The sequence below is a fragment of the Excalfactoria chinensis genome, chromosome 2 (genome assembly GCF_039878825.1).
Source record: "Excalfactoria chinensis isolate bCotChi1 chromosome 2, bCotChi1.hap2, whole genome shotgun sequence".
In the NCBI taxonomy this organism is placed as follows: Eukaryota; Metazoa; Chordata; class Aves; order Galliformes; family Phasianidae; genus Excalfactoria; species Excalfactoria chinensis.
Window position 1 is genome coordinate 36880007 of NC_092826.1, and position 15375 is coordinate 36895381.

A 15375-nucleotide genomic window follows, 5' to 3' on the forward strand; every position below is an offset into this window, starting at 1 on the left:
ATGTTAACGCTTTAAGAAAGCAGATTGTCCTCTGCAGATGAATACCACAGGTCAGACAGCTCTAAATGGCCAGACTTCCACCCACAAGCTAAAGCAAAGATGGTTAATATAGTGAAACTGTGCTTCAGAAGAGTAGCTGGAGCTCAAAAAAGAAACATAATTGCAAGATACTAGTTAAGATAAATATTCACATGCTCTATATCCTGTCCTGGGCCAAAATTTGGAGTCACAGCACAAATTCAGAACACGGGCAAATTGATTCAGCATGCAATTAAGAAACCCTCCCTAAATTATACAACTTTCATTCAGTTCTTCAGAAGATATGAGAATGCCGCAATCACTTGCCAAGTTTGATCCCAACGTGCCATAGGGCAAACGGAGACCCTAAACTGTCATATTCCATTTAAATCATACATAAGCAAAGGGAGTGGGATTGCTCAGTATATTAAATTACTACTAGAGTGTTGATATTTCCTCATGAACAATCTGTGGCCCTGAATTATTTATTGGGAAGGAAGCTGCTTTTGAAGTGAACATTATTTCTCTCTCTGAGCTAATGCTTGAATATGATAAAAATAGTTGCCAAGAGAAAAAGGCAATTAAAAAAAAAAAAAAAAAGTCTCCCATGATTGACAATTCCCAGATTTCACCTGACTCCTTCATGCATTTCTTTTCTCTGTGTAAACTATATAATAAAATAATGTTCACCTAAAAATATATATTTATTTTCTGGTGGGCAGGGTGTATCTTGTGTCAGGAAATTGCTTGCAACAAATCACAGTTACAAACATATTCAGTGATGGAAATCAGTAGGATTCTTGGATTGTTCCCATGGTTTTTTCCTCCCTTCCCCAAAGAATCTGATACTACTGATAGAAATGAAGCATTAAGGGAGCCACAAAACAGCCTTCTTTTTTAGCATCAAGAGTGGTACCTATCAGAATGAAAGAGCTTTGAGTTGTAATGGAGCTGACTAAAATGAGCATACAGTGTCAGTAGGAACAGGGAAGAGGACCCAATTCTTCCACTAGTCCTTCAAGCTCTCAAACACTGCTCAAATCCTTGCCACTCCAAAAGGAGCCTTTGTGAGTTGTTGAGGTTGAAGGATCAAAAACATCAATGAAGCAGCAGCACTCTCACATATTAATGTAAATCCAGTGTGACATATTCTATATTATGACTAAATGTGTTTTTTATTTGATGAAGGAGATATTTGGTGAGAATCAAGCACACAATTCAGTGACAGATGCAGTGTTCAAAACCAAAATAATTACATGAAACATATATAAATAATGCTTCTATCTTCCCTTTGTCTTCCTCACAGCTCTTAAGGTGCTATCCAGAAAGAATTCTTCAAAGAATGATTTATGGCATGACAGAAGATGTATTTCTACCATATTTCCGTTGTTTATAAATTTGCAGATAGTTTATATACACATGACATGCATTAAATCTTCCCATAAATTTCCTCTGAACAGATTCAGTGTTGAATTCATTGTTAATTCAAGGTTATTCTTCAGTATTCAAGGTGCTCAAGTTAATTTCTGCAATCACCAATCCCTCTGTCTGCTAATTAGAAATATTAAAAAAAAAAAAAAATATTTAAATCATGTGTCAGTTCTTCCAGTCCTTGATTGGATGAGTACCAAAATTAAGACTCATACGAATTGTGAATATTACTACGGAATATGTAATTAAATTTTTGATTAATATTCTGGCACTTGGGCTTAAAATACACCTTCCATAAGTATTTGCTCTAATAAAGCTCAAGCTCAGGAAATCAGTACAAGTCATTAACAAAGACAAACTGAATTTGTAAGCAAACTTCAAAAGAATATTTAAGATTTTTTTTTTTTTTTTTTTTTTTTTTTTTACATCATGAACAGTATCCTTTTAAGTTGGACTCACATACTAATGCTAGCTGTCTTACGAGGCTGTTAGCCATCTCTCCTACTTAGGTGTTGGTATAAAATCAAATTAAGAAGATAAGTTTTGCTGAGGTATAGAACACATCCTACATTACCACAAGCTGGTAATTTAATTCCCAATTGTTTGAAAGCTCAATGAATTAATTTACAGAAATTTAAAGTCCTCTAAGAATAACATTAGATACAAAAAAAAAAAAAAAAAAAAAAATTACTAGAAGGGTATAATGTTCAGTGACTATTCCTTACTCAGAGTATCCATTAGGAACACTTCCCCATCATTACTGAAATATTCTTAATCATAACTCAGCTGACAGCCAACATTTTTCAGCATTCGTCACAGAATCATCATAGAATGGCCTGGGTTGAAAAGGACCATAATGATCACCAAGTTCCAACCACCCTGCTATGTGTTCAGGGCTGCCAGCCACCAGACCAGACTGCCCAGAGCCACATCCAGCCTGGCCTTGAATACCTCCAGGCATAGAGCATCACAACCACCTTGGGCAATCTGTTCCAGTGCATCACCACCCTCTGTGTGAAAAACTTCCTCCTGATTTCTAAACTAAACCTCCCCCTTTCTCAGTTCAAAACCATTCCACCTTCTCCTACCACTATCCACCCAGGTTCTTCTCATCTAATGCTTCCTGCACTTAAGCAAAGTCAGTCAGATCACCTGATATTTAATAAGTATGAAGGTGTGTATGCATCACTTCATTATTTCCACATAAATTGTTCATTTGTAATACACTGCAATTATCAATAATAACAACATTGAAGCCCACAACAAGTCTGATACTTGTTTTATTAAAAAAAAAAAAAAAAGTTAATGCTGTAGAAAGGGGGCTGACTCCCTTCGGAGAGTCCACAGTGTGTGTAAGAAACATGTGAGAAGTGTAGACTCAAGGAGAAGGACTGAGTCCACCTCTGGAACTGGCTATGAGAGGAGCTAGGAAACACTGTTTTATTTTGAGCATGCTCTTAAACCACAAGTATTAGCAACTGCTTATTATTTGTATTACAGAATGATCACCAAATCCCCAAATAACATCAGCTTCCTGCTGCACTAGGAAAGTTTTTGAAGAAAGGGAAGCACGTTACAGCTCAATCATGAGACCAGTTTTCTCCATTGTGAGGGGCTACACTTCTACTTTCATGAGGTTAAAGCCATCACACACTGACAAAGAAAAAAAACCCAACAAATTCACACATTCCCTGACACCACCTGCACAACAGCTTCTATTGTGCAAGGGGATGGATCCACTTAATCCAACGTTTAGCTGATCTTCTCAGTTCCTCAGCTTTCATGCTCTGCTTATAGAGGAACCTAGAAACTGATGGTAGGGTGGCTTCTCTTGAAACCCACACAGGTTTTTCCAGCAGCTCTCCACAATAGCCATGTGGACAAAAATACCAATGGCTAATTAATTCCGAGTCAATTTGTGGTGTATTTTTGCCACAGAAGTGACTTTTACAGAATGAGAGGGCATTACAGAAAACAAAACAAATACAGAATTTATTAGTTTAAGTACAAGAAAAATATTGAATGACATACTTAAGGACCAAGAACAGCTCTTAGTTCAGTAAGGCAATCTTCATAGTCCATGATCATGAGTTCTTAATTAACCTACGTGGTAAAAAAAACAACAAAACACCTAACAAATGGTTGTTGATTGTAAATGCAATCCCTCCTTCTGACACACACATTAATGCACTATTGTAAAAGTTCAAAGCCATTATTATTGAATTATCTCAGCCACATTAATTATCCTCTGTGCTGTATTTGGCTTCACTTGGGCAAATCCTCTTTAATTGCCCAGTCTTTACTTACAGAATATCTTTGCTTAATATACTATGAACTCCATATATGTTTATGCTTTTCCCAAGAATGCTGTGTTAAATGTAGTAACGTAGTTTCCACCATTACTTCTGGAAATGATAATGAGATCCATACTTGGCTCATTTGTCTGCTGTCACTAAACACATCACTGTTTCTGAAGCAGAAACATCCAGCGCTTGGAAGCTTTGGACTGATTTTGATCCTAGCATCTTCACTATATCCACCCCTCCCCCCCCCCCCCCCCCAAAAAAAAAAAAACCACAAAAAAAACCACAAAAAAAACAACACAAAACTCCCATCACTTCTTACCCAGGCCTTTTTTAACACAGCATGCTGGGTTCAGTTTGCAAAACAAATGAACAGAAAATGAAAACAGTGCAAGAGAGGAGGTAACAAACTAACACAGAGCAGCATAGAACACATAAGCAAAGGAAAGAGGGTGAAGGATGGAACTTGAAGTCACATAGCATATTATGGACATAATAAACACAAAACTTTTGAGGAAATAAATCCTTAAAATGTTAAGTTTATGTTTTTATGTCCCAGTGATGTCCATTAAAGAGCGATGTTTGTGTTTTGAATGTGTAATTTAAAACATAAACATAAGTAACATCAACATAACTTAGAAAAATTAAGCATCATAATATGTATGCACTTATATTTTTGGTATGTAATATGTGACTAAATAATGCTTTCAGAGGTACAGACTACTTTTAGCGGCCTAATTTGAGGCAATTTAAATTTCCTCCTTCAAGAAAACTAAAGTGTTAATAAGCCCAACCCCAACAAAAATAAAGGAGAGATGCAGTTCTTCATTCTGAAATTCAGACATGTAAAAAAGTGCAATCAAAGCTATGCATACTGAAAAATCTGGGCTCTGCGTGCAGTGGGGCTTGACAGAAGAGCAGACAAACTCAGCCCCCAGCCCCTCTCCTTGTGGTGAGCTGGGAGACAAAGTTGGGAACTGAAAATACAGAATTGCTCAGACTTTATTTCTGCCATAAAATTATGCGTCTTATATTGATAAAGATCAACTACAAAAAATATCCACCTTCAAGAAACTCAGTAAGAACAGAGCACTTGAGCTTCTTTAAATTTCTCTCTCATTTCCTTTCGCACGAGACAGCAGTAGAAAAGGGTGAAGCAACCAGAATGACACATCAAAAAATGCCTTTTTTCTATAGTTGGCTACATGACAGAGAAAGAGCTTAATGAAAAAAGAGTACCTACTCTTCTGCCTCCACCAATTCCAATTGCCTCACCCTACTCTTACTCTTATAAACTGATCAGGTATTTTTCATGTGAATATGTACAATATATTTTGTGTCTACACTATGCATACAGAATGAATGCTCATTGTAGCAATTAGACAGATCAATATGACAGTAAAAGGTATTTCACCAGAGATGTGATGATGGAGGAAACTGCACAATAGAAAGGTGCTATAAGGGAAAAAGATCGCTTACCCATATCAGAAGATTCCAGGTTCTAAGGGGAAAGCTCCATCAGGGAGGAATCTCCAGAAAGCAATCCTTCCCTGGCGCAGTCAGCCCTTAAATGGGGTCTAGGAGAGGTGCAGCCAGGCTCCACCCCTTTGAGTCACACAGCTGAATTGCCTTCACCTGTGCTCCCAGGGCTGACCAGGTCATTTCCACAGGTGGTCAGTCAGTGGTTCGGGCCATTACTCAACAGTTACCATACATTCACAAACAGAAATACTGGCAGCATGGACATTTAGGATAAGAAAGAGAAGGATAAAAGGCAGGCATCTAAAATCAGTTAAGCAGTACAAGAAAGATGAGGAAATTGGTATTCAAGGGCCATAAGTATTAGGTCAAAGAACTGTGCTCTTCCTGTCTGCCCTCATGAACATGACATTTCTGTCAGCATGATGATGCAACTCCAGTGGGAAGAAATGTAAATGTCTCAGTCCAGTCCCTCCTAAGCCTTGGTGGAGGGAACACTCTGGGGCAAAGGGTCTCACAGGCAGAAAGGGCAATGGACTCAAGTCTGCTAACTCCCAAATGATTACTCTGTTCACAAAGGGATTCTAGTGCTACTCAGCCTAGTTCCTGCTTTGCAGGCTTGAAGGAGAAACAGAAAATCAGACAGTGTGGGGGGCAATTTGAGCATAGCCAAGCCAAAATGCAGAAACACAAGCCTGAAAAGCATTTTCAAGACACTAAGGCCTGTTATGGCTCAGTTCTTCATGGAACTTCTTAACAATTGGGCTTCTCAGCCCAATTCTCTAGAGCACATTTTCAGATCCATTTCACCTGAAGAACATCTGAATTCTGCCTTACTAAGCCAGCTCCTCTTTTAGATCTTCCTCAGAAAAATTTCCATATAAAGTGAGAATGTAAAGCTTGGAGTTGAAGAAAAATAAGAAGGGAAATAACTCCACCCGTACCCCTCTTTAAGATAAAAAATGACAACACAACTATAATGACAAAGCTCATAATTCCACACTAATAAGTATTAAACCATGAGAATATGAGCACAGTGGTTTTTCATTCTCTTTTATGCAAATACACTTGAATGCTGTCACTGTGAGGTACAGATGCCCCAACACAACAGAAGTCTAGTGCTCACTATCACAAGGTACTTTACTTGGACCTGCTGGACCTGAGCTACTGATCCCAGGTGCAACACACTAAAAAACATGACTGAAATAAGTTGGCAGACTAGATGTTTACACAAAAAAACATCTCATTAAAGTGAGTAATGCTGCAAACTGTGGCACTGCTAGCCTTTATCCTTTAGGACAGAAATCAATCTGATAGATAGCAGCCATAAGAAATAAGGAAAACTGTTCTTCCAGCTGTAGGTTAATTTACATTTTTTTCATGGTAAAACATCTGCATCTTTCTCTGAAGCAGCTGGTACCAGACCTTGGTACATTAGTCTTGCTGAAGTCACACTTTCCAGTTTTAGAAGAACATGAAGCTACTTTTGTTGTCACATCATTGACTGCCAGTCTTCCTCTGAAAACACCCCACAAAACAGTCTCATCCCATTCGCTCCAACCAGTGATACCAAATCATTAGTAGCTGGTAGCACTAACCATCCCCACTGATTCACTCTGTCAGTCGAGAAGATTCATATAGTGCACCATACGAATCTTACACCATGTGTGTGTTGAACAGCACAAGCACACTGTAGCAAAGGAAAAGTAACAGAAATAGTATAGCATAAGAAATTTTTTATTTGGGGAAAAAAAAAAGTCTTGCATTATTACACTTCAGCCATTGAGGGAGGAAACCACAATGAGAGTAAGAGTGATAAGGAAACACTCCAGCAACCAGAAATCACCAGGAGATGCTAATTTAGGTTATGACTGCTGGGAAATTGAAGCAAAATCTGCTAGAAAAATATATACAAGGCCTATTTATTTATTTATTAATTCTACCTTTTACAGAAACATATTAAGAGTACTTTTCTCCTAGTAAATTGATGCAAAACAAGTACCTCACATTTGTATTTACCATCTTTCAAATGATCACTTGCCACAGTCAGAGTTCAAATTGCATCTAACTTTCCCTCTGAGTTTGTCCAGACATATAACCCCTCCTCTTTCCTGCCTCCTTCCCCAGTCTCTCCAGCAGTCAGTTTTAGCATTAATCAGATACTCTCTCTTTGGTCAAATGTTGAAAGGAAACAAGCTGGAGTTAGGTACAGAGCACAAAAAGGCTGATTGGTATTCCTGTGTCACTCCACAACCCATCTCCTTGCCCAAGGAGGTTGTGGATGCCCCATCCCTGGAGGCATTCAAGGCCAGGCGGAATGTGGCTCTGGGCAGCCTGGTCTGGTGCTTGGCGACCCTGCACTCAGCAGGAGGGTTGAAGCTAGATGATCACTGTGGTCTTTTTCAACCCAGGCCATTCCTTGATTCTATGAATTCTCCTTCATATTCTTTCTTATAAACCTCCTTGCATTTTAAAAATAAAAACAGATCTTTTTATATTCCCATTTGCCTCATATGTCTTTTTGATGTGACGTACACAACCAAGAGTTTTGCTAAAATGGACTGGAAAAAATGGACACTTCAGCAACACAAGTGTCTACTGTACCTTGAAATGTAAGCAGAAGAACTATTGATTTTGTCTGTGCCCAATAAATCCCTCCCAAACAACCTGTTTAATGAAACTGTAAGTTACTGTTGTGTTTAACGCACTGTGCATGAAAAGCTACTTAATTGGAACACAGAGGTTAGAGAACAAGCTAATCCTGCTATGCGACATAAGTATTGATTTCATTTTAATTTTACAAGAACTTCTGCATCTTTGTAGTCGTCAGTCCTTGTGGACAAATATTAAAGACTAAGCCAGCTGATGGAGAATACTCTTCCTGACGAGGAGAGCTCCGATGTAAATAACCTGAAGACAGGGAGCAGAATAAATGATCACTCCACAAGGTTACTCTTTCTTGCTTTCCCATGGGGGGTCTGGACATGCATATTGACTGTTTACGCTACATTCTTTTCCCAGTGTGACTTGAGGAACCTGATCTAGTAAAGGCGTATGTTTGGTGGCCCTGCTAGGCAGGGGGGTTGGAACTACATGATCCTTGAGGTCCCTTCCAACCCGGGTCATTCTGTAATTCTGTGTGTGAGGAGAAGAAGAAAAATCCAGAAAAACATAACTGGTTGGACAAATCCTCTGCAAGACTGCAACGTTGAGAAACAAGCTAGAGAATGAAGCATTTCTTTCCTGCATTTCAATAGAAAACTCTATATTTAATATCTACACATGGTGACACAACATTCTCTGAAGGCTGAATTTTCCACTTATGTGGACAAAAGCCAAATATGAATCCCCCCCACATGTAAGTTGCTAGAAAGCATTCTGTGTGTAAAATATGAGATCACCTACTAAGCCAATGAGCAATCAGAGATTTTAGTGTCTAAGCAGTGCTTTGAAAATCTGAAAACTTATGTAAGTGATAGATATTCTCTACAGAGAGAACCCTTGTTAATTATTAAAGTACGGCATCTTTCTTCTAAAGTACATCAGCATCTTTTATATGTAGCTCAGGTTATTAGAATAAACTGAACACCAAATCTGATTTGTATGCAGACTTGTAAGAGATTTTTAAGAACATAGTAAAGCTTCACATTTATGTTCCAAAAAAAAATTATGAAAGGCACAGCCTTCATCTGCATATCACTGTCTTAAAGAAAAAAAGAATGGAATATTTATTCTGCTGAATGTATTAAGGAAAGTTTAAATGTAGTTAGGTCACCTACACCAAAGTCTGTCCCTTGTAATCCTGGCATGAGGAAAAACAAAAGATCAAGAACTTTAATACCTATTTCTGGCAGCCCATCACCTTTCCTGAATCCTAAAGATACAGCAAGCAAAATGGGTGGTCAACGGGACTTGAAGCCAAGAATTGCAGTAACTCAATAGAAGAAATACTGATGCCCCACTCCTGGTGGCATTCAAGGCCAGGCTGGGTGAGGCCCCAAGCAGCCTGATCCAGTGTGGGGCAGGCCTGCCCAATGGCTGGGGGTTGGAATGGATAGGCTTCAAGTTCCTTTCCAACTTAAACCATTTTATGGTTCTTTCAAATGTGGTATTGCCGAGCGATAGCATTTTGCTTTACTAAGAGACAGATGGAAGGATATGCAATAATCTTGTCTAGGAAATGGCTATGACTCATAAATTTGGACTCAATGTGACAAATTATCTGACAGATTTCAAAACAGTGAGAAACACTGGTGTCAGATTGAGATATTATCACATCTCACTTTAAAGTCCAATGGCAGCTGGAATTATTGACCACCTAACCAAACTGAGTTCCTACGTTATTCCTGAACAGAAGCAAAGAGCAAAAACACCATAAGCCTATTTAAGGATGGAGGTGGGATAATGATATTTTTCTTTATGTGAACTACCTATTCAAAATTTCAGTTTAAGGGCTCAGCATGCTTTATAGGGAGCACCTGATAAAGTTGTATGGCCTTCTCATGCATCACACAGCCACTGTTTCCCTTTTTATTTTGAAATATTAGGAGCATCAGATGATTGCAGAGGGGAAGCTCATTGAGGGCAGGTGATGAAGTTCCTTTGGCAGATGAATCCAAAGGAACCACTTCTAGAATCCAGCATCAATTCCACAATCCTCCTGCAACCTTCCCCCCAAATAAGAAACAGGAAGGAGAAGGAAGATAATGATTTCTTAAAATCACACAAACTAAAGCAGCTGTAGATGAAGATGCTGACAATATTTAGGCAGAACTGAGAGCAGTGGAGAACAATCAATGCAGGGCAACTCCAAGGGAACCAGACTTACTTTGGAATAAACATCTGCCCTGTGAATGAGTGACACCTGGAAGGGTCAGCACTGAAGCTGGCTCCACCTCCTCCTTCTCTTCTATGTGGGTTCCCACACAGCTGGGAGAGCTCAGCCCAGACCCCTCACTCTGGGGCCCTTGCCACCCTGCACCCACCTTCTGTTCACTCAGAACAAAAAGCTTTCCAGGAAACCCAGCTGCTCCACAGGTGCCAAATGAACGCTATTATCTCCAACATCCAGCCACACGGCCCGTTATCTGCTGCAAGATCTGAAAGCCAGCGCTAAGCCTGGGAAGCTCAGCGTATCAAAGGGATGCTCAAGGGCAGTGTCTACATACTTTCATGCCATGCTCAAAGGCCAATAGTTTATCTGAAACCTGCTGGCCTTTATACCCCTGAACAATCCTTACAGACTATAAATTGGGAAGGGATATTAAAGCATTCACTCCCTTCTTTCCTTACAATGGAATACAAAGACCCAGTGGGCTACATCCTCTTTGTACTCCCCAGAGCCTGCTAATAAAAAGCCATGTCTCTCACAGCACATTTTTGGGAGAACTGGCTTCACAGTGTGGCTTTCATGCTCGTGTATTGGTAAAATGAAGAACACACATTAGGAATGTACCCATATCTAACTCTGAAGACACAATGCCTCTTCAAAAACCAACAGATCTGATCGTGATCATATTTTAGCATGAAATTAGCTGCCAATAAAGACCCCGTGGCTGCACTCAGCTGTGGCAAACACCTCCTCAGAGATTCCAAGGGAATTGAACTGACGGACAGTGTCCTCAGGAAATCTGCGAGTGCATCCATCCCCCTTGCCCCCCAAAATAAGAAACATTTACATCCTTGTTCTTCAAAATGTAAGAATTTATTCCTCTATGTTTTGAGGGGAAAAAAAAAATAAGACACCAATGTCAGAAGAAAGAAGACACTTCTGTACAGAATGGATTTGCAACTCAGCTGTTCCTGCAGCTCCCCCTCCTCACACTCCAGTAAAAATTTGTTTTAGTAATTTTAAATTGCCTACTTACAGCATCGTTCCATGCCACATTAAAGACTTCGTTCATTTTCCCATTAACATGTTTTAGTTAGAATTAACACACAATCATTCTCCATGATCTGGCTTTCAATATATTTGTAAACAAAAATTAATCTTATATGTGAAACAAAGAAAAGCTTTGAAATTGTTAAGTCAGCCTGTAGAACTAATCACTCAAACCACATTTCTAACTCTATTAATCCAAGAGCATGGATTGCCAGGTGTACCCAGGATGGCCTCCTTAAATAAACAGTTGCCACAGCTCCTCCCCTGAAGCCTGAAGTTGGCAATGAAACAAATGAAGGGAAACTGAAGACTTCAGGAATCAATTCAGCACTCAATGAGGAGACCGAGGATGATGAATGCCAAATGAGACCAAAGCAAGCACCAGTCTCAGTATAATTCCAACCAGGCACAAGTAAACCTCTCTCCACATACCCTGTGATAGCACACATCCAAACCTCCTTTCTCACAGAATCACTGAACATCCGAGTGGGATGGGACCTGTGAGGATCATTGAGTCCAACTCCTGGCTCCACACAACTACCTAAAACCCAAGCTCTGTATTATCCTAGTGCTCCCTGAACTCCAGCACTTGGTGTTATGCCCACTGCACTGGGCAGCCTGTCCCATGCCCATCACCCTCTGGTGCAGAACCTGTCCCTAACCCCCCAGCTGTCCCTCCCCTGACACAGCCTAGGGTTCCTTCTCATCAGAGAAAGGACATAAATACCACTGTCATTTTTGCTGGTTGGGGGATTCAATTGAAATAGTGTTAGAAAACTTTAATGAAACCATAGGAGAGATTTAACCAGGGCCCAAAGCAGAAAGAAGAAATACTGAAAACTGAGATAAGACAAGAAGAAGGAGACACAGAACCAAGAGTAGCAGCACCTGCTCACCTGTAGGGACAGGGACGGTGCTCTTGTGTTGCTGATGCATGCAATCAAACACCCTTCAGATCTGTCAGCCTAAATGCTCGGGGGGCTGTTTGCTCAGGCCAGTGCAGATGTTACACTTCAGAGAAGTTTTGGACTACTTCTTGTCAGCACTTCATTTCCCAGAAAATAGGGCTCATTTTCCAAGGATGATGCTCGTTCCAAGTCTCTGTTTACACAAAGACTTTCAAGGGTTGACAGGGCCTCTCCTTCCTGATGCTGATTATTAGTTTCAGATGACTGCTAAGAATTTCCCTTATGAGGGATGTACCCAGGGAATTAAAATGAAGTCACTTTAATTAATTACAAAGCGTTGATATGCAAGACTGCGTTCAATTGACCGTATAATTCATACATTTGTGGATAACCGCTAGTACTGCTAAGTTACTGACAAACAATTCTATGGCTCCATTTCACTGGGGAAAAAGAAAAAGGAGGGGGGGGCATAACAAACTAAAACATAAATAATGCCCTAGCACTCCTTACCATTTAATTTTCTTGTACGCTTACACTCCTGCATATAAAACATGAAGAGAAGCTATATCAGATCAGAAGAGGCTCAACCAGCCAAAGGGACTGTGCTCCATGTGCAAGCCAGTAGCTGAAAGTACCAGGCATCTCTTGGATAGAGCTGCACCTTGGGTGACTGCAGCTTGCTCCACCCAACCCTCCCCTCTGTGTTTTTCAATACAGAGTTCTGACATGAGTTTGTACAACTCTCTTCTGTCTCACTGAGCATGCTGCACTTTCAGCTGTTGTACAGATGGATCTTGGTGTGAATTTCTCCATGGAAGTCATTGTATGTACACTGCTACAGGAATTGCACCATACACTGCATAGAAGCCTGATCATTCAGAAAGCCCCACACTTATACATGGAGTTAGAGCATACACAGGAGCATACAAGATCCACAACAAAGCACTGCTTTTCCTTCCAAAATCAGCTTTGCTGTCAAGTTGTGCTGCAGCTACTAATGAAGGAACCGATGACACCCGGGACTGAGAATTCTTCCCACTTGTGAACATACTCCATTTGTTGCAATAAATCTAAGGATCTGGAAAGTGAGTGATACTTTGTTATGGCATCCCAGGGTCGCACTGCCTTGAAGCACTGTTGTGCTCTCTAAGGCTTAAAGGCTACAGGCAGAACCAGAGACGCTTTGCTACTGCACGGGTACAGAGCAATAGCCAGTCCATGTCCAAAATGGGGATTAGGAATGAGATGAAGAATTCCAGGGAGAGATGTTTGGAGTAACATCGCATTACATTCTCTGATGCAACAACTCTGAAGCAATAGAGTTTCCCGAAGAGAAACCTGAAGGCGTTCCATTCCACCCAGCAGGTAAGGAACCCCAGAAACACTTTCAGCTGTTGCTGTATCACACAGCACGACACAGCATCTACTTCCACGATTCCACATGGAAACGTTAATCCCCAAAACACTCCGCGGGCTGAACTCTGCCCCGTTCGAGCAGCACTAAATGTATTTACATTGCATTCGGCCCCCGGAGAAATCCAGCCTGGAAACGCTCTCCAAACTTCGGCAAACGCGACTTGTGCAAACTATGATGTCATCCATCTGCCTCTCAGGGAGAGCCTTCCCCCTGCGCCCACCTCGGCACAGCCTCTCCGCACGGCACAGCCCACCGCCGCCCGATCTGTTTGACAGCAGCCACTCAAAAGTTTGATTCCTTCACCGCATCACAACGTACAGAAAGCGCACGCTGAGGGCAAAGAGCACGGAGCGGGGCGTTACACGCACACAGCGGCACAGCGCCGGGAGGCTGCGTGCCTTCCCACCTCCTCGAAAAGTTCCCGGCGGGCAGCACAGCCGTCCCGTCCGCGCGTCGGGAGCCCGGCACGCACGCACCGACGGCCACGCTATCAGAACACTCTCTTTTTCTCCCCTCTTTTCCATTCCGTCCCCACCACCCTCCCCCCGACTCCTCGCACGCTTTCCCAGCGGCTCAGCCCAGTTCCCGGCGCACGCGGCTGTAACCTCTCCCCGCACCCCGCACGGCTCCCGCTCACCTCCAGACCTGCCCCAGCTGCAGGATGTGGACGAGGGACTGCAGGAGCCAGATGCAAAAGGCGCACGACGCCGACCTGCCACTGCCGGCGCGGCCGCTGCTGGAGGGGCCGCCTCCGGCGGGGCCGCTGCTGCCGCTGCTGCTGCTGTTGGCGTTGCCCTTGCTGGCAGTGGACGCCTGCCGCTGCGGCGTGCAGGGCCGGGCGGCGTCGATGTCCGCGGCCGCCGAGCTGCTGCTCACCAGCAGTTTGCTCTCGGCCGCGGGGCACTGCCCGGCTGCGGCCGCGGCAGCGCCGTCTTCCGCGCCGAAGTCGTGCGCGAACCAGCGGAAGCTGAACACCTGCACGGAGAGGGAGCCCAGCAACACGAAGAAGAGGGTGAGCCCGAACCACCAGCGCTGGCCCCGCAGGTAGTAGTCGACCGCTAGCCAGATGTCGGTGCCCACGTCCGCGAAGTACACGGCCAGCGCGGCCAGGATCCAGAGGCAGTCCCACAGCGAGTAGCGCCGCTGCTCCCTGCCCAGCCGCAGGCACAGTGAGGACGAGCCCCCGCCCGAGCCCCGCGAGCCCCCGCCGCCGCCGCCCCCTCCTTCTCCTCTGCCGCCGCCGCAGCAGCAGCAACAGCAGCGGGAGCCGCCGCCCGAGCCGTCCCCGCCGCCGCCGCTGCAGCACCCGCCCCCGGGCGCCTCGTCGTCGTCGCTGCCGCCGCCCGGCCCGGAGCCCGCGGGCAGCCCCGGGGCCAGCGCCTGCACGGAGCCCGAGTGTTCAGAGTTCTGCAGCGGCGTGAACGCTACCTCGCCGCCCTTCTTCATCTTCCGCCGCCCGTCCGACTTCGCGGCCATGATGCTTCCCTCAGCCCCGCCGGAGAGCGAGCGGCAGCGGCGAGCGCTCCTTTATCCCGCGCCTCCCCCTGCTCCTCCTCCTCCTCCTCCGCCGCCCGCCTCCCGCCCTCTGCAGCCGCCGCGGACCGCCGCTCCCCGCGTCCCCGCTCCGCGCCCGCGGGCGGCTCCTCCGCGGTGGCCGCGGCCGCAGCGCCGCCTGCCTGCCTGCCTGCTTGCCTGCGGGAGCCGCGCTCAGCTCAGCTCCGCTCAGCCCGCCCGCCCCGCGCCCGCCGCCGCCGCCGCCTCCTCCTCTGCGGGGGCCAACGGGGCCGGGGCCGCCGCGCTCTGCCCGAGCCGGGAGCGGGCAGGGCAGCGCCGCCCGGAGCAGCGCATCCCGCACCCGCCTCCGCCCGCCGCCGCCACCACCCAGCTGACTGACGCCGGCAAAGAGGATGACCTCATCCCTCCTCCCTCCCTGCCGCC

At 44.1% G+C, this 15375-nt stretch overlaps 1 protein-coding gene across 3 annotated transcripts in view; it reads right to left on the bottom strand.

Annotated features, from left to right (window-relative positions):
* The window catches only part of XKR4 (XK related 4), a 234554-nt gene extending 219476 nt beyond the window's left edge, over positions 1-15078 (bottom strand). For all 3 annotated transcript variants that reach the window (XR_011902793.1, XR_011902792.1, XM_072328202.1), the window contains exon 1: positions 14075-15078. Coding sequence is in view for 1 of the 3 variants with exons in the window: in XM_072328202.1 (XP_072184303.1) it covers positions 14075-14913 (839 nt within the window). In the remaining 2 variants the exon portion in view is untranslated. The remainder of the gene's footprint in view (positions 1-14074) is intronic.
* Between the last annotated feature and the right edge of the window lie 297 nt (positions 15079-15375).